Genomic DNA, 20032 nt, shown 5'->3' on the forward strand with positions numbered 1-20032 from the left:
AGTGGTACCTGATGAAGTAGCATATTTGAAAAATAAGATACCAACTCCCTTGAATGAGACAAGGCAGATCAAGCTTTGGATGAGAGGGTGTTAGTGAATGCTACCGCACATGTGAATATCGTGAATATTGTGAGTAAGTGGATATTACTAAGTGTAATCCATCACTAACTGCCTGTGCTTATATGTCACCCAGAAGACAATATGATTGGTACCTAAATCTCTTCAGATATGCAATAAGATTATGTGTTAAAAAAAAAAAAAAAAAAAAAAAAAGGGAAGAAAATAGTACAGTGAGCATGATCAACTGGACTCTTAGAATTAAAGTTCAAGTTTTTTTTTGTAGAGAAGACTCGTCACAGTAGCTAATATTATCTATTTCTTTTCTTTTTAGAGATACAGCGTAGAAATGTCAATCAGGCAACCGAAAAAGATGGAACTGCTCAGTAAGGTTGAAGCTCTGAAGAAAAGTGGTGTTTTACTACCAAATGATCTCCTTGAAAAAGTGGATTCAATTAATGAAAAATGGGAACTGCTCGGGGTATTTGCATTTTTATTACTGTTTGTGGGTTATGTGTACATTTTTGTGTGTTGAAGTACGCTGTCTGCCTGATTTCTAATTTGAGGCACAAATATCTCTCTCTTTCAATTCACCACGTACATTTCAAACAAGCTACTCATGCTATTATAAAAACTCCATAGTATTTTCCTCTTGTGTTGATTTTTTTTTATTCCATGCTTGTCTCCTGTCTGACTTTAATAATTTTAGTTCTTTAATACATAAAAATGTAAGTAAAATATGCCATGTATTACGGGTATGCACCAAGTCAACTATAATGCAGTATATCTGATATACACTGACTGTCATGCTTGAGTGAATGTTAATAGAATTTATTCTGAAGGTACATGTTAGAGACATCTACTGTTTAACTATTTACTATACCCTTAAGATGAAAAGTGGGGTTGTCACCGCATATTTCAGGTCACTCTGATGGCTCAAAAACAAATATGCAGATTCTGTATAAATCTGAATACCTGAAGCTTAGAATGCAGCCAGGATATGTTTCATACTGCTATATTCAGCTCACTTTTGACAAAAGCCAGAAAAGTTTCATGTAATTCATTTCACGCTATGATGGGCTGGGTCTCAGCCAAAGAGTGAGATACAAGAATCTGGCAAAAAAAGCAATATAGAGATTCTGTTATCCAGAGACCAGGGATGGCACCATGCAGGAGACACTGTAGTCCTATTGTTGTAAAACAGCTGAGAGAGAGAGAGAGGTCAAACTATATATTTTTCCATCCACTTCTCTCCTTAATTGCCTTCACTTCAAATCAAGGGTAAGATAAATTTATAAATTACTTTAAATGATTAATTATAGATGTGTGATATTAACAATACAGTCACATTGCATAATTTTGCATGCTATTATCTGAGCTTAAAAACCATTTCTAATATATTATGAGTAAACTATACATGCAACTTGCCAGCATCATTTTAAATACTGACTTGTGTCGCTTTAGCTTATTTGGTAATACAATAGCCATTTTATAGAGGGTTGAGTTCGTTTAGTTCAGTGAAAGTTGTTTCTAACTGATTGATTGTCTAAATCTGCAAATTGTCAGAAAATGTTAAAAGTTGTCTTCTAACTAGTGAGCTTATTATTTTCCAGTTATAATTATAATATGTAGCATTTTTGAAATATTTGAACAAGAATAAATTTGCTAATAAAAATGGGACCTATTAACCTGTTCTTTTACATAAATTCATGTATTTTATTTTAAACTTTTAAAATAATTTTAGTTAGCCTTATATTTATGACATTCAATGTATTTAATCAGATTAATTCAGTTGCACTGATTACAGCTGGTAGGATGCAAATGATGAGTAAGTGATAATAATTACAAAAAATCTAAGAAAACTTCTTAAGAAAAATTGAAGCCCCCTCTTCTCTGCATGTTAAGATTAAAATATACCTCTGGATTAAGTTTTGTAAATAATTTCAGCATTTACAGAAAAAAAAAAAAAAAAAAAGAAGTATTCCTGTTTTCCTGCTAAATGCAATTTCATTAATAATAAGCAGAGTTTGATAGAGTTTTGTTTAATTTAATAAAAATCTTCACAGAAACTAACGGTGGTAGGCATACTGTTTTAATTGGCATGATTATGTTTTAATTGGCATGAAAAAAAATTAAAGACAAGGATTTTAACTTCTAACAATGGTAAAATAGAGGGATATGGTTTTTAATATTACTTTCATCTAAGGTGAACAGTGTGGAATGGAAATACATTAGAATGAAATGTCAGTGGTGCGTACAGTTTAATCTGTGAAATTTTGTCCCCTGTGCTGAATATTACTCTGTCTCAATTGCATATTAAACAACCCTATCAAGGCAGGCATTGGCATCTGCTGTGCTGACACAAATTGTGAATTAAATGAAATTGATGTCCTCTGTCGTATATTTATGAAGACGGACCATTCTCTGAAGTATTCTGTTTATGAAGAATTTATGATTGCAAACTGTTCCAGAACAAAAAAGTGGCAATAAATTCTTTTTTGTGACCCTACCCTCCAAGGGCATTGATTTCACCTCCTGCTGCTACTTTTGTTACAGCGTGAAAACAATAGCTAGCACTGGATTCCACTGAGGGTCTTCAAATTATCAATATTTGCACCATGAAAATAGAAGGGTGGTGCCAAGAAAACATGTTTTTCAGTTATGATCTCCTAAGGATGTTATTTACAGAATGCCACAAAGTAGATTAATGTCTGTTGATCTAATTTTGTGGTTTTTAAGCTTATTTTGGAAGCTAAATTCATTATGATAGATTATATTCCAGTAACTTAATGAAGGGTGTATTTTCAACAGACAGACATTCTGGGTCACCTAAAACCATGTCTTCATGTTACAACAATTAACCACTGCTAATTATCAGTTTAAAAGGTTATTGGATGTGATTGTCAGTGTATATTGAGTATTCTACAATCAGTAACACAGATCTACTACTTATAATAAGTGTCAGACTGACAGCCTCTTACAGGTCAGATAAAATACTGCTAGGCATAGGAGAAGCAGGCAACTGCATATTTCCTTTGTGATGTTTAAATGATTGCCTTTCAAAATATTAAAAAGGAAGGTAACTTCCTATCTCTGGCCTCTTCAGAATATTCATTACCATCACCGTGTCCGCTATCAAAATGTTATTCAGCAGTTCCTTTATTAGAAGTGCTACTTTGAAAAGCTATAGTTAATTAGTTTCATTAATGATCAGAGGTGAATGTTTATTTTGATCCATTATTTTTAAAGTGGATGCTTAACATGGAGAACTTAGATCCAAATTTAGGTGCCCAAATAATTGGTTTGATGGCTTTGCAATTTCTAGCTTATTGGTGTCTGAATGAGTTCATCCGCTTTTACAAGCAAGCCAGATGTTATGTGACCTAACTGTTCCTGTACATAACTTCGGGGCTGCAAGTTTGGAAACTCTGACCTGACAGTTTGTACCTTGGAAATATTTCACTACTGCAATGTTACACTAAAAACATAGATCCAGATGGGCTCAGAGCTTGCTGTATTTTCTGTTCTTACAGTCAAGAAATCGTAAGTCCTATAGTCATAAGTATCTAAAGTAGCTGAAAAGTTCTGAAACTACTTTATAAAGTTATGTAGCATTTTGTCTTCTCTGTCCACAGTTGCTCCTAATAAACATTGACTTATCATGCTTCCAGCAAAGCCAGTGACCCATAGAGAACAACACTGTGACATTAGTGAAAAACAAAGATACAAAATATGAAATTGATTGAAAGAAGGAAACAAAGAGTGAAATTGATTGATATTAGTAGTAATTTAAAAATAAAAACCTCTCTAGTCATCTAACAGATGCTTCTTGTTGCACATTAACCTGTATGTGTTTTGGTGCATAAGACTAATCTATGTTTTCTTTATCTGATGTATTAGAAAACCCTAGGAGAGAAGATCCAAGACACAATGGTAGGGCACAGTGGGTTAGGTCCACGTGACCTGCTCTCGCCTGAAAGCGGCAGCCTGGTAAGGCAGCTGGAGGTCAGGATCAAAGAGCTGAAAGGGTGGCTGAGAGATACAGAGCTTTTCATCTTCAATTCCTGTCTGAGACAAGAAAATGAAGGAACAATGAATGCTGAGAAACAACTGCAATATTTTAAGGTAATAAAAAAACAGTCATAGTTTTCATAGATACTCCTCTTTATGGTAGGATAAAATATTTAACTTATACATAGCATAATGCAATGTCCTCATGCACTCATATTTTAGCCTTCATTTATGTATTAATTAATTCATTCGGAACAGTTTAGGATACAGGACTATTAAGTTAGCAAATAAATCTGATGGCACTATGTGATTTTCTTCTGTTCATAGCTACGACTTTTAAGTAAACCCACATCTGAGTTATCCTTACAGGTCACTTTACTCTACAAGTCGTCTTTGACCAAAGAATAAGAAACAAATCATGAGTAATTGTTCAGTATTAGAGGTAAAGATGTTTTTCTCTGGTACAACAGAGTGTCTAGGGCAAAAGCACTCAGCAATGGACAATTTATTGAATACTCACCTCAAAGGGCAGATTGCAAACACTTCCAAACAAATATCAAATATTTTTTTAGACAAATATTCAAGAAAACAACAGTGGAAAACTGGCTGTCTTCCAAATTAGGCAGTCTTTATACTTCTTTTTCCAGTCATGAGAATTGAGGGGGAGAGTTATGTCAGTGTAGATGAAGTTGGTTTTCTATTCAGGTTCCTGAGCATGTTTCTTTGAATACAACTTTAAATTTCTTTATTACATCCATGTTGTTTGTCTTTTTTCTGATTCTTGATCTTCTGCTGTCAGGGAAAATGTTATGCTGGTTCTATTTGTTCTACCAGCGAACTTTTAAATGTTAGTGATTATGAAGGAAATGTTGATAAAGCTGAAGAACTTAACAGCCATGGACCCATGTTATCAATAGAAAATGCTGGATAGTTCTTACTTCTGTGGAAATTTATGGCATTTATATAAGTGCATAACTACGGATTTAAAAATCTGAATTCTAACAAACTTGTTTTTAAAGACCTAGCAATATATGTGTAACGTTTATGAACATGTATATATGAACATAACTATTATAAAAATTTTACTTACATATTCAGAATGTGCATAAATCTTTGAAATTAAATTTGTATGTGTATATATATAATATATATAATATTTAATACAGAATATTTAATATATATATAATATGATGTCATGCCAAGAGCTCTAGAGTTGTTAAACAGGGTATTATAGTACACACATACTGTGATATAACCAGAGTATTTAATTACTTGGTTGATTATCTATTAATTACATAAATAATACATTAATTATTTTTAAAATGGTAGCCATTAGAGTAGAAAAAAATTACTTATCAAACATGGTTAGAGCACATCACTTTGTCATATATATTAAACCATCTTTGTCTCATTAAATCTGAAATCCACTATAAGTAAGTTTTCCATTTTTCACTGATCTCCTGGGGAAGTGTATAAAAGATAAAATGGATATAATTAACAATACTGCAATGTATAATACATATATTTGAGAAGGAACATTTAGAACATTTTCAAAAACATTAGCGATGCCACTAGTACAAAACCTGCTGGGGTTTAGACTGACTTACTTTCCACTTAACTTAAGAGTTTAACCTCATTACTGCTTTCACTATGGTAAGTGAATCATTGTTACTTAATGGAACTTTATTGTACAGCACTATCCCAATTATACATATAGCCATTGTGCACAGAGAATCATTTTTTATAAAATAAACTCAACAGTGCTGTTGATTTTCATTTATAATCTTATGTTTTTAATTACACTTATGCCTTAGGAAAAACAGTTATTTTATTTTCTGAGTGCTTTTATTTCATTTTGCACTTAGAGGATGAGTTGAATGTATTGTTCACATGTAGTTGGGACCCAAGATGACAACACTCTGGTGGAAAGAGATGTTGTTAAATTAGCTAATAGGAAATTATTTTGACTTTTTTCCTTTTACTTAAAAAAAATCATGCATATTAATTTGAGAGTTCTCTTTATTAAAGAATGTGCTATTGCATTGCTTTTCTTTTGAGATATTCCTGTATAATAGTAATATCAAATATTTCTACAGTACTCTGCTGCCAAGTATCTGTACTTGCTGTACAAACATTAATGAACTAAACTCCATTAAACCTTAAAGGTAGGAATTATCACCACCTTCTTATAAATGGGAAAAATAAAACGCAAGGAGATTAAGTGATTTTTTCAGGCTTTCAGAAAACTAATGGTTGTTCTAGGGAAGAAGTCAGCTGCTATGACCCTAGTCTTTGGTTCTAACCACAGGGCTGCTTTTCCTTCTTTCCTCTAGATTACTTCTCAGTATAGTCAATTTTAATATGTAATGCAGACAGATTGCATCCTTGTGCTAATCAATGTCTCTTGTTTCTGTTTGAAGTTCAAATCCTGCTGAAAATGTTTAAATGATTTTTTTCCCATTATTATTAGCATATTTAGATGTTAGAATTAGTAGAATATCATTAGTTACAGTCATAACTCAGCTTATACTCCAGTAACTCAGCAATACTCCAGTATTTTTTGGTTTGGGGATAACTATATTACATACTTCAGTTGGCCCAGTAATTTCTATACAATGTTTTGCAGCCAGTCTGCAAAGCCATTTTGTAACCTGTTCTGCCAGTTTTCTGTCCTCCTCAAGGTTTCAAACATTTTCATATTTAGTTCCAAGGCAGAGGCACAAACTTTGCTTCAGTCTATAGTGACATTTGCTGGTCATTCCACAGCAACACTGCAAGTTTTCAAATATAGCCTAACCCAAGCTATTTTAAAAAAGATGGAGGGGAACTAGTGAACACAAGTTGCACAGCTGCAAAGGGAGACATGTGGGTGTCTTACCCCTGATTTGCTGTAACATGAAAAACAGATGAATCTGAACCAAAACAATCAAGAGACGGGCTTAAATTTCATGAGGTCTTCCTAACCACAAATATGCATTTATTTTATTTATTCTTCCTTTTTGTTTCTGTTTTGCCTTTTGAGTTCCCGGAATTCTTGTTTTCTTGCTTTTCACTGAAACTCTAATGGCCAGAATCAGAACCATGCTTTTTAAATGAGCTACAAGATTCTCAGGTAAACACATGATCTTAGCAACTGAAAAACCTACTGTCATGAGACTAATAATTGGCACAACTGATTTCCTAACCTAATGATGTATGACAATTTTGTGGGTCAGGAGAGACTTGAAACAGGAAAGAATGAGGAACAATACTAAAAAGAATTTGCATTCTTTCGTGAAGGTTTTGGTAAATCCCAATATTTGAGTAAGATCTAGCCAGAACTTGTGTGCTCGTTGGCTTGAAAGTAGGAGTGTTCTGCCACATTTGCTTTTATGTGTCTGGGATTTCAAAAATCATGCTGTTTTCTGTGCAAAAGGCAGCAGAAGAGCCTCAATAATTAGTCACATATTTCTATCACTTGTAATAAAACTTATGACTTTAGGTGTTTGATATAGAGCGATGATTCATCAACATTGAAAAGGTATTTGTTGTGGTTTTGGATTACAGGCCAGCTGCTCAAGAGCAAGCATAGATTTGTGAGTACCTATCCATCTTGATATCCCTTCTCAGACACATAAAGCTGGAAAAGCTCCTGTTCCTTTTGGTAGCCAGATTTATAAATCTCCTCTTTTCTTAAGGAAAAGGGAAGACTACTTTGGTTAAAATAACATAGCAGCATTTTCTGACCTAATGTTCTTTGGCAACAATAAAGTTGCATTTCATGTAGTTTTCTGATCTGGTTTTATGTGAGCCATGCTCTATTGTCATACCTGTCTCATATAATTTGATTCTTTAAAAAAGAGATGCCTAACTTTCGGCAGCACTGAAGGCCCGTAGTTCCCATTGACTTTAGTCAATGTATTCATTACAAAAATCAGACAAAACCATTTGTACCAGAATATGTTGGAAAGACTTTCTCATTTAATATTTCTAAAAATCAATAGTGTATTGAATTCCATAGCAAGTAGTATTTGTAGCCATCTCTGCCTTTTAAGCAGTGTAAATTATCTAATGTTTGTAGCTGTTTCTAATGACTAAACTCACAGAAGAATAGTTTTTGTCTTCCATTAAATTTCAACTCAGCAAGCCAGATGACACAATACCATTAAAAAGCAGAATTTCTGATCACAATCTCTTATTTCAACATCACCTAAAGAAACTGAGCATTCTGATGTAGCAATGTAGATTACATTGGTAATTCATAATTGATCAGTTAATTGACACCTCTTATAACAGTTTTCATTGTAACTGAAAAGTTTCTCTAAGTCAGCACTGTACATCTTAAGAGCAATTTGGTCAAACAAAATTCTGTTAAATATAACACAAGTGAGTTAGTTTGGGAGCAAGTAAGTTTATGGCCACACCGAAATCAAAGGAAAATATTAACTTTGAGTAAAGGTTTGGTGACTCAGAGATTGGAAAAATGTTCCTACAGGTGCCAGAAATCACTTTTGCTACTGCATTTTGGATGCTTTACAATTTTTGGAATGATGTTTCTGGCAGAGCTGCAATCAAAGAATTGCAGAAATTCAATGTGCGTGTAACAAACGTATGCAGAACAGTTTCCAGCAGACAGTCCAAAAGAAGTCAAGCAGCATTTAATCCTTTTTATACCTCTAAGATGATAAAAATGTTGTTGTAATTTTAATAAATTTCTCAGAAAGAGTATAACTCCAGAGCTTTGAGTCTTTTCACAGATGAAGAAATGTTTACCCAAATTTTGTTTGGATTAAATTTCAATAAACAGGAAGGCATAAAGTATTAAATCATATGAAAACCAGACAGATTTCCTAAGTGTAATAAAACTTGATGGCACTTACAAAGGATTGAAGCAAATTCAGACTTAATTTATATAACCTACTACCTCAAAACAGCAATTCTGCAGGTCACTTAAATGAGAATCCAACTATGTAAAGTAAAGCAGGTTGCCTTTTTTTTTTTTTTTTTTTTTTTTTTTTTCCAAAAGGTGTGGTATTTGGGCTCTAACATGAGGAGGAGGTTTTATATATCAATTTTTTCTTTTAGCATACTCAAATATACTCAATACTTTGTATGCAAACAGTAGTTAATATAATCAAACATATCTCAAATTATGTTTTATTTTACCTTTTACTTAGTTAAAGTTCAGTCTTTGTTTCATGAGGCTCTCCCTCTTTAAGGCAACAATAATACAATTTACAATTCCCATTTCGAACTAAATATCTGATCTGAGATAAGAGGTGTCATTTCATCATCCTATTTGAACTTTGAAGCTTGAATGGTAAATTCTGATTTTACTATGTTCTCCCTTTGCTGAGGGAAAGAAAGGAACACAGAAGATCTACCCAGTAGGGGTGGTCAGATCTGACACGCTGCACGTTTCCACAGAGGTATTATAAAACGTCTGCATGTAGTTCTAATCCAGCACCAGCTGTGGGCTCCTGGACTGGGGTTGTGGGATGGAGGTTACTATAGTAACAGGAACAGCCTGTTTTCAGCAGAGCTCAGATACGGCAATGCATGAAATCTTCAGTAGAGTAGAGAATAGACTACTGGCTATTTTTATGCTACTACCTAGTTCATTTATTACTTCCTTCCTTCTTATGTCTTTTTGTTTTTTTTTTTAAACGTCCTGTCCCCTTATTTCTGGTATACTAATATGATTACACTGCAGACAGCATAGCCATGTGGTAGAGGTAGGATAATACAGGCTACCTTTTGATACACACACTGCAGAGATAATGTCTGAGCTTCAGTTATAGTACTTGGAAAGAAATAAGCACTTTTGGAATGCAATTAATCAATCCTGTTTTAGACATCTGTCTATAGAGAAGGTAAACTGTACTTCAGAATGCCTATTTCTGAATGACTAGCTCAGTTGCTGAATTCTCCATTAGATCAGATGAATACCACTTACAGAATCAGTAAGAATATCTCTACGACTCGAGAGACTTGAAGATGTTGAGTCAACTGCAAAAAGATTAGTTACTAATGTCTGTGAGGTTTCCCCACTGCTAATTACAGTTGAGCCCAAGTTTCTTTCTGCGCTCTTGAATGTGCATGAGGGTTTTCATCTGAAACTCTCCCTTGTTAGCTGGAACTGATGAGGAGGAGGCAATGCAACTAATACTTGTTCCTGTCTTTCTTATGGTACTGGAATAGTCTGCATTCATTTTTTATGCCCTGAGTAGACTTGTAAGACTTGAGGTCTGAGTCAAGCTGAGTAACACAAAAGGTATCCTGAAGTACGGAGAAAGATGTTTCAGGCTCACCACTACAAAGTAAAACCTGCAATTTTTTAAGGTCTAATGGCTCACAGTTTTTTTCCCAGCCTTTTGTGTTGTTGGTATCTGAAGGAAATCTTCGGGCTACATTTTTCCTTAGTCATGGGTCTCTTGAAGAGTCATATGTATGGAAGCGAGAATAGCTGAGTTGGCTTCTTTTGATAGATCATTCTCAGTTCTTCACTTATTTTTTGTCGTTATCATTGGTGATACAATTGATTTTCTTCTTTTGATGCACCCAAATGAAAATGCAACTGCTTATTCTACTATTATCTATTTACTGCAAAACCAGAAACTTCCTTTTCAATTATTACTAGCTTGGAAAAGGAGAATGAGAAGAAAGCACAATAATACTATTTGATAGATCAAATTCTTATCTGCAAAACACTATTTTTCACTGTAGTCACCACCATTAGCTATGACTTCTGGCAGTGATGAACATGAGCATGTATGCCATGCTCATACAAATCTGCACCAGTGGAGGTGATCCACTGTCCTTGTTGCCAGTGCAGAAATGCACCAGCTACCACCTCTGTGTGCTCACATTCACTGTTTAGTCTCCATGTGTTAATGAAGCAAGTGTTAATGAATGTCACAGGATGCCATTTTTTTCCTCACAGAGGAATTCAGTGACACACTTTTGCTTCATATGCACTTCCATTTCAGATGCCGTTTTGTTGGACTACCCCTCTGCTGCCATCTTTTACATGACAACAAAATGTAACTGAGTATTGGAGGGAAGGTTCAACCTCTGTAACCGTACCGCCACCATCTACCTCTGAGTTCATGGGCCAACATAATAATGTAGGAGGAATTACTTTCAGAGTAGGCATTGTATGATTTATTTGATCATGACTGTCCCTTTGGAGCCATAGTATTGTGTTTTCCAGTGCTCCAATATTAGTGGATTATTAATTGGATAATGTCCTCTGAAGCCATTAAATCCTGCTGATGAGGTTTTTCTTTAACTGGTCTATCACTGACCTAGTAGACAATTGCCTAATCTTGGTTTCAGAACTGTAAGGGTTTCCCAAGTTTCATCTTTGCATGTAAGTTAATAGATCGGTGTCCCAGTAGGGAACAGTATTACAGACTGTATTTGTACCTTTACTCACACTAAAAATAATATCATGCTTTCAGGAAATCCATTGATTCTAGTATAATTATTTGCAGGGTTAAGTGTAGTGCAGTATGAGTTAGAATGTAAAAAGAACAAGCCTTCAGTGTAAGAGTTATTGAACTCCTTATCAGATATATTATGTATCACAAGTATGAGATGTATGTCAGGAATGGGATTTGCAGACTGGCAACATATTACTAGAGACAGCAAATTATGCTAGCTGCCTTAAGTCAGTGGGGAAAAAGAAGTATGTGGATTCCTGTTCTTGGCAGGATGGTTCCCTTACTACTCTGTCAGGAAAGTGCTGCATTTCCTCACCCCAGAATAAAACTGAAGGCTCGGCCTTTATTTTGATGGATTTTCCGTGCATTTCACCAATTGCTGGCAGCACAATGTCACTTGTAGTGTACCACCTTCCATTTCCACAGTGATGCTTGCTTTTGTGTTCTGAACACAAGGAAGCAACCTCATTATGTTCTCTATTCTGAGGATTAGTGAAGGAAATAATGTTTTCTGTGCCCTCTTTGTTTGCATCCTATCTAGCCTCCTTATCCTAATCCTGTATTGTCCAAGCAATGGAAGAATGGCTGGAAAAAGAGCAATAATAAAATGAGTAATGCTGAGCCTCTGAGACCATCATCTGCAAACAGTCTCCTCATCCAGAAGTTTGCCTTTTAACAACTTTCATCTTTTTTACTCCCATTCACAGCTCATCTTGACCACATCACCCACTTCTGTCCTCACTTCTAATTCCAAACTTGTCATAGCCCTGTGGCTAAATGGTCATGTCTGCCTCAACAGTACAAGCAAATTAATTTACTATGTATAACATATTTATGCAAACACTTGCTTAAAAAAAAAAAAAAAAAGAAAGAAAAAAAAAAAGAAAAAAAAAAGTAATTATTCCTGCAAGTAAGATGATGAATTAGCCTAGCTTACTTCAGATATGAATAAACCCACATGAGTGCAGTGCTGCCTGGCTCTGCTTGGTTCTGCTATTGCCTTCTCTTGTAGGACAGTTTTAGTTTTAGTTTTGTCTTGGGCTGAAATTTAAAAAGTTGGTTTATGTATTCACAATTAAGACACAGCAAAATAATGGGCATCACGTTTTTATCTTTTAAAGGTATAACCACTCTGGTAGGTGTGGATTTTTTAAAATAAGGTGAGGAACACCATTTCTAGAAAAGCCTATGTGTTGTCCTTGTGTGTGTACAGATGCTCTGGCAGCAACATAATATCTTTTCCTCTCTTTACCTCTGAACAACTTCAAGCTGTACATTTTTGAATCAAGGCTAAATTTGCTTCACTGGCACAGGAAAAGAGCCAAAGAAAATATATTTTTTCCTTACTTGTTATATGTGTTTATTTTCCCTTTACTCTCACCCTCCCTGCCTGAAGTTTCCAAAATATTAGTCTATTTTATGTTCACTGCTTTCCCATAAGAAGGTAATACCAGTGCACTGCAGGATGCTTTTCTCCTGTAATTCAAAACTGAGTAAATTCACACTGAATTTTGGAATCTGACAGGCCCATCACATAGAGTCAACAAAAATGCATGTTTACCACTTGTGGTAGAACAGGATAAAGAAGAATAATAAAAGAATTAAGCACAATATCAGCATCTGAACTTCAGCTTGAGGGCTACAGGTATTGGTGCACCTCCATGTAAAGAAATTTTCTTTTAGGAACTATTATGTAGCTCTGAGTCAGTACACAAAGTTTTAACAGTTTAAATTGTTCACTAAAGATGGCTGAAATTCATAACACTGGAGATTTTCTTTGCATCCAATGTGAAATTTATGTTAAGAAACATCTTCATTTCTTTTAAGCTGTAATTCTAAGTGATTTCCAACAATTGCAAGTAAAGCTAAACCTGACTTATGCCTCACTGGATTTTGTAACTTTTTGCTTGTACCTTAATTTGTTTCTTCTCTTGAATTTCAACACATGCTTATTTGAAACTCTGCCCAGTGTGGTTACATAGCAAAACTTTCAAGTTTGTCTACAACAGGAAAATGACTTTTAGATCTGTGTGGTTTAGTATTCATCATAAAAGGAAAACACAGCCCTGATATTTATAATATCTGTCTGGTATTCTCTCTACTGTTATTTTAGCATTTTCTGGGAGCAAAGAAAGAAACCCTAACAAATTATACCACTCCCTTCAATGTTTCTCTTTTGCATGGGTTTCCCTGGAAAGAGAACTTCTCAAACTGAACGAAAAGAGGGCATGAACTGAAGGCATTTATAAACACAAATAGTGCTAGAGTAGGAAAATGAATCCTCCTGCCATCACGTCTGGCTTCCCCATGTGGATGGCTTGGCTTATTCCCGCATCCAAGTTAACTCCAACTGCTTGTGTAGCAGCAGCTCAAAAATATTTGTGAAAATGCATCTAATTAATTTCCAATAAGAAGCACAAAAAAATAATACTTGGAGAAGGTATGTTGTATTTCAGTAGGGAAAAGGCATTTACATCCAACACTTTTATTTTTAAAAGTTACCTTCCTGTAATTGCACACTAGTTTAGAGCTTAGATAGGCGCATCTTAGCAATAATGGGCACTTTTTTAGCAGATTATTGCCAAAAGTGCATTCTTTATTCCAGGGAGACACTGTAATAGATACCACTGCTTTAATAATGATACAAGCAATCTGTAAGCTATTATAGTTTCTTTTATAGTAACTCAATCTTCATGTTGTTTTATATGTCTGGAATTTTAATAGTGTTTTTAATTTATGAGGAGAAATATATTATATATTACCAGTTACATGGGAATGTGAGCTAAATATCAGTCCATTCAACTATGTTTTTACAAACAAATATTTTGAAGTACTTAGACAAGCAGAATGAATAGAACAAAGAAATTAAAGAATGCTGTACAGATATAATAGCAGGTTCTGTGGATCAAGCCTAGAGGAACTTGTTCTGGATTCTGACTGTTTTTTTCAGTACAATGATGCGCTTCTTAAAAAAAAAAGGGAAATAATGTGGCTATTTTTAGAATGCTATTTTAAAATCGATACTTTATTTAAAATAAATACATTTACCTATTTAATTAATCTGTTTACATTATCAATTACAAATAAATGCAAATTCCCTTGTACATTTTAAATAGTGAAATTAGTGAAATAATAATTAACATGAATCTATTAGATACTAAATTATACATAGAATACAAGCTCTTGAAGCTAGTATAAGAATTAAATATTTTTTCTTGCTACTTTCTTGCCATTTTAGTATGTGCAGGAATACACACAGTACACAAAGAATATGGTGAACTGTAGTCAGACTTGTAAGAGAAGTACTGTAATACTTTACTAAGCAGTGAGTTACAGAAAGAAATGATCACTGTAGCAACTGGGTGGTTGTAATGCTATTAAAAGTGGACCTTTGAAATAGAGAACCAGTTCATTATTTTGGGAGAAGTCATAATCTACTTTAAATTGTCATTCTGTGTTTCTGACTTGCAATTAGATGATATTTCTAAAACGTCAGTCCTAGATTCTGTTGTGACCATCATCATAATAAAATGTGACAGCAAAGATATTATATCAATACTTTCTCCATAATTAGCATTAAAGATCTCTCAAGGGTTAAGTACAAAGGTTTTCCACTGAATGGTCTGCAAGCCTTGTGCCTTTAAAGTCTATTAATATAGCCAAGACTGGTGACAACCAGGAGACAAATCTATGAACAAACCCGTTTGGAGAGAATAGTTTTGTGGTGTGTGATGTATGTTACGTAAATGAGCTTATTAGGACTCTCATCTATTTTATTATTGGTGCCCAATTTAATAGAGGCATTTAAAAAACAATATTTCTGCCTGACTCCTTGAAATGAAGAAGATACATTGATATAATTGAGAGCAAATGATTGCATGTTGTGCCATTTAATCATGTCATTTTTCAATTGCTGTTTTTTGCACTTCACTGCATACTTATAGAATATTTAGCTTCAGTATAGATTAAGTCCCACTGTCTGCAAGTGAGTTGAGTTCCCATATTAGGTGACATTTTCTTTTTAATCTTGAAATCAGCAATAGCACACAGGTTTGGCAGCATTTTTCTAAAAGATGACAAGTCATTCATTTCCTATATTTTTCGTTTGGCGTTTTTATTTTTAGGAATTACTTTCTCATTATTTTTTTGAGGAATTACTGGTTTTCATTTTCATTCAAAAACAGAGTTTTGTTTCACTATGTGTCCTATAAGAGTGGAAGTTGAAATACAAGCATGGATCATGTAAAACAGGAGAATTTTCTACAGGCATTGCAATTTTACAGAAAAAAAGCTGAAAAGTAAATTTTAATAAGTATTTGCCAGCATATTTTTTTCTTATTTTTGCTTGTTGTGTTATTGATGTTAACCATGATTCTTGAAGCATTAGCACTGTTGTAAACTGAAGTTCTACACTAGCCAAATATCAGATATTAGGAGGTGAATTAGTTTATTTATGTTGTTTGATTGTTGTATTGAAAAAGATAACTTCCATTCTCAGAATTTGCCTTAATTTCTATATGCAGTTGTTGTACTAAATAACAACAGATCTATAATTTCATCTTCCTATCATTCTCCATCAGATGACAACAGATGCAGTAGGAAGGGTATCGTTCCTTTCTGCACATACCCATGTCCTGTAACAAGGAGAAAGAGCAAACCTTTAAGAGATCAAGGTTTAATAGAAACTTCCTGTTGGAGCTGATCATTCCAGATTTATCTTGAGTGGAAATTTTGTCATTTACCTGAAAACAGCCAGTATTGCCAATGCATAGAAACACAACATAAGGATCCTAGTATACATTGCCATTACTTCTGAACCTGAAAGTTCAAAGAAAATCTGTAATCTTACAGATAAAAAGTTAACCTTTATCGTCTTCCGACTGTGTTTCAAAGCCATGGACATTTCCATACAGGCTTTAAATATTCCTAAGCATAGAGTGAAAGTAAGAAAGACAGAAATGGTTGAAAAAAGTTCGGATCATATAAAAAATATTTCAGCGAACAATACATAATAAAGAGTGTTAAAAATTGTATATAAACATTTTATGTGGTGATTATATGTGGATTGTGAGAGTTTAAATGAAGGAAACTCATTTCAAACAGACTTTTAAAATATTTTTAGTCTCAAAGTCTACTGAGTTCACTGAGAACCTTGGTACTATTAGCCCATCCATTTTAACACCTTCTCTGAGGAACCTTGGTGTGATAACTTCTATGGCCAACTCCTCTGCTATGTTATGTCAGAACAAAACTGGCTTCCCAGCCTTCAATCATACAGAATATACATTGCCCAAAGGCTGAGGGATGGAGAAGAGTTGGGGCTGCATAATGCTCCTCAACTTCCCACCTTTTTAGGTCTCCTACATTCTCTGGCACTGCCTAAAGCTGCACATTTTTGTCACCTACTTTTCACTCAGGAATCTAGCACCCATGCAGAACAACTTGTGATCAGGTCGTGGATACTTCCAACCTCATAGATAGTGCCATTAGCCCATGGCTTGGAAAGTCTGTTTGATGTCATTTGACTCAGCAAGGGCTTTTCCACGTGATTTAAGGCATGGTATTAACAAGCTGTGAAAGTAGTTTCAGCTCGCTTTTTGTAGCTATGCAGGTGATAACTTCAAAGCACTGAAAATAGAAGTAGGCAGAAGGAAGAATTATCTCCTAGGATTCTAGCAGCTCTGATGGGTATGGGAAAGTGTGACTGTCAACAATGTTATAATGAATAACTCCTCAATGTTTTCAGGGTACCTGTTGCAAAGCAAAGACCTGAACAAAGTCAAGCTTGCACATGGCAGCTGCAGATACCATGTTTACACCTGCAGCAAACAAAGTGGTATATATTACTTTAAGTCTTACCGTGTAAGACTTAAGTTAGACAGAGCTACATGTGTCTGATCTCTTAATCTGTGTTTCAGACAAACTTTTGCACACACAGGAGCCTAAGTGATGCTCTGAAGTCTTGTGTTAGACTATTTCCTAATTTTCTGAACTGTCAAGTACTCAGTAGCTTACCATAGCTTCTTTAGACATATGGCTCAAGTCTCAGCAGAGATACTGTGTAATCTATCTGAAATTTTGTTTCCTTTCTTTTCCTTTTTAGTAGTATTATTAATCATGAATGATAGCTGTTAATTCACAATCCAGAATGTACCTAGCAAAGAATTGAAGTAACTGTGACCTTGGAGGCATGCATGGCTGTACAGTTGCCATATTAATGGGTTTTCATAGAGTCATACCATTTTAACAACAGCAGATTGTGGATGGATATACAACACCATGAAGTATTGTGTCATAGGATACAATTACTGAGTCCCTTGAGGACACTGTATACCAGATCATGATACTGGTTAGATTCATTATTGCTAGAGTCATTGTATGGGGTTTAGAGAGGTCTTCACATGATTAAGTTCTGTGGCTTTTAAAGTATTGTTGCTATAGCCAACTCTTTCAACATGCTGTTAGGTACGACTTCATTCTTCTCCTGTTTAATATTAACTATAATATCATGTAATAAAATTGAAACAAAAGTGCCATAGGCCTAATTGTACTGTCACAGCCATGTAAATCAGAAATAGCTTCAGTAAAGCTACTGTTATTATGCTGGTGTAAAATTGATGTAAATTAGAAGTGACTTGGATCCTGTAGCTCTGCTTTCAGATAGCACAATGTGAAGTTCTCACTTAAATACTCACATAATGGCTTATGAATTCAATACCCCTTACCTCATCAAATTATATGGTATTGTATCAAAAATGAACAGTATTTATAAGGAATGACATAATCAGATAGATTGAGGTAAGATAATGTTATGGGGCCAAGTTCTGAGCTGTGTTGACTTCCAGAAAGTTAATGCAGAGCTGTATGAATTGGCTGCCAGCAGTATATAACTTACCATCATGCATAAAAATGAATTGTTTTGCTGTTACACAATGTAAAGTAAGAACTCTGACTTTAGGTAGGACTTCATTTATTTATTTATTTTTCTGATATGTTAGCCTAATGAACAGCATCAAAAAGGAAATGTGTCAGACATGTTGGTTACATCAAGAACTATGTAGGAAACTAGTAATGAAGTCAAGGAAAATAAATAGGGCAAGTTCAGGAAACATAAGTGAAAATGCAGCTCTGGTATAAATTGAATAATAAAATTCCTGGTCATATTTTGCCCTAAATAGTGGTTTGGGAATTTGTCATTCACCTTATTTAAAATTCAGAATTATTAAAGGTACAGGGTTCTCTCATTATAGAAGTAATAGAATTCCAGCTATTACAGAGTTAGGGTAATTTACATTGCTATAGAATGCATTATATCAATAAGTGGAACATCTGTATGAAATGTCCATCTGCTGATATACTACTGAGTGTACCTTACAGTGAAATGTACTTAATCATTTTAAGACATCCTCTAATGAAGTCTTATCATGATTAGCATTTTGAACACAAATACTGTTAGGCATTAAAACTTTTGCCTTAAATGAGATTGCATTGTCTTGTTTACCCTTGTTGATTAATAAGCAATCTGTTAACTGTTAGCACAGCCCAGTTCTGCCAGTGAAAGTAAATTAGTAATTCAGCTATGTTTGTAGGGTTTAATCATCATTTCTCTTGAAGGCTCTGAATTAAAAAAAAAAAATCACTTCAACCCTATCTGTAGGCAAAGGATATGTATTTTTTAGATGTGTATACCACTCTTTTGCACCTAATGCTATTGGTCAAGTGCATATTTTCATTACCAAAATACTCTGTATATGTATAATATTTCTAAGTAGATTTTCTGATTTTTAATCCACAAATGTTACAAAACTTTGGACTTTAAATACACTTGCTACAGAATATTAACTCCTTTCCTGGTGAAGTTCAGGTCAGCCAATGGTTTTGAAAAACTTTGAGAACTCTGCTCTGGTGGCTAGCTTTCATTTATTTATTTATTTGTTTGTTTATTTATTTATCATTATTAACTCCAGTTAAAGGAAAATACCCTGTCTTCATAAAAGATGGTAGTTGAGATTTTCTCATAGGGCCATGCACTTTCATCTGTGGCATCCCACAGGGGGAAACAGATGTTAGCAAGTTATAATTTAAATTATCTGGAAGGTTCCCATGTGTAGAGCACAGTTCTGTTAAATTCAGGAGTAGCACTGGCCTCTGATAATAGCTGTGTACTTGAACTGTGTGATGCTATAAAAGTGTGGAGCCTTGGAAGCTGGGCTGAAGCTGTCATCCTCAGAAGTGTTTGTGTTTTGTGTACCCTACTGTTACAGATATTATAAAAACACATTGTGAGGCAATAAAACCCTGATCTGATGTTGAATGACTATAAAGTGCAATTGTATTTGTAGACTAAACTGTTCAAAGTCATCCCATGCCATTAACTGCTTCCGGGTGGTAGATCTCTCTTTCATTTTGGCATGTAAAATGCATTATTTATATAGCTATTCAATAGGACTCTCAGCGTAGTTATATGTGTAGTTTTCTGGCATACAACCAGCCTATTCCAGTTTCTATCAATATTCAGTAATATTGATACTTAGGTGACT

General features: G+C 34.4%; 1 protein-coding gene across 1 annotated transcript in view; it reads left to right on the forward strand.

The window, feature by feature from the left end:
- The window catches only part of AKAP6 (A-kinase anchoring protein 6), a gene marked incomplete at both ends in the record, with an annotated part of 207848 nt that overhangs the window by 163723 nt on the left and 24093 nt on the right, over nt 1–20032 (forward strand). Inside the window, 2 exons of the mRNA XM_079537288.1 lie at nt 392–538; nt 3958–4182. Of these exons, the coding sequence (XP_079393414.1) occupies nt 392–538; nt 3958–4182 (372 nt within the window). The remainder of the gene's footprint in view (nt 1–391; nt 539–3957; nt 4183–20032) is intronic.

This window comes from Tetrao urogallus (assembly GCF_951394365.1).
Source record: "Tetrao urogallus genome assembly, chromosome: 6".
Taxonomy (NCBI): Eukaryota; Metazoa; Chordata; class Aves; order Galliformes; family Phasianidae; genus Tetrao; species Tetrao urogallus.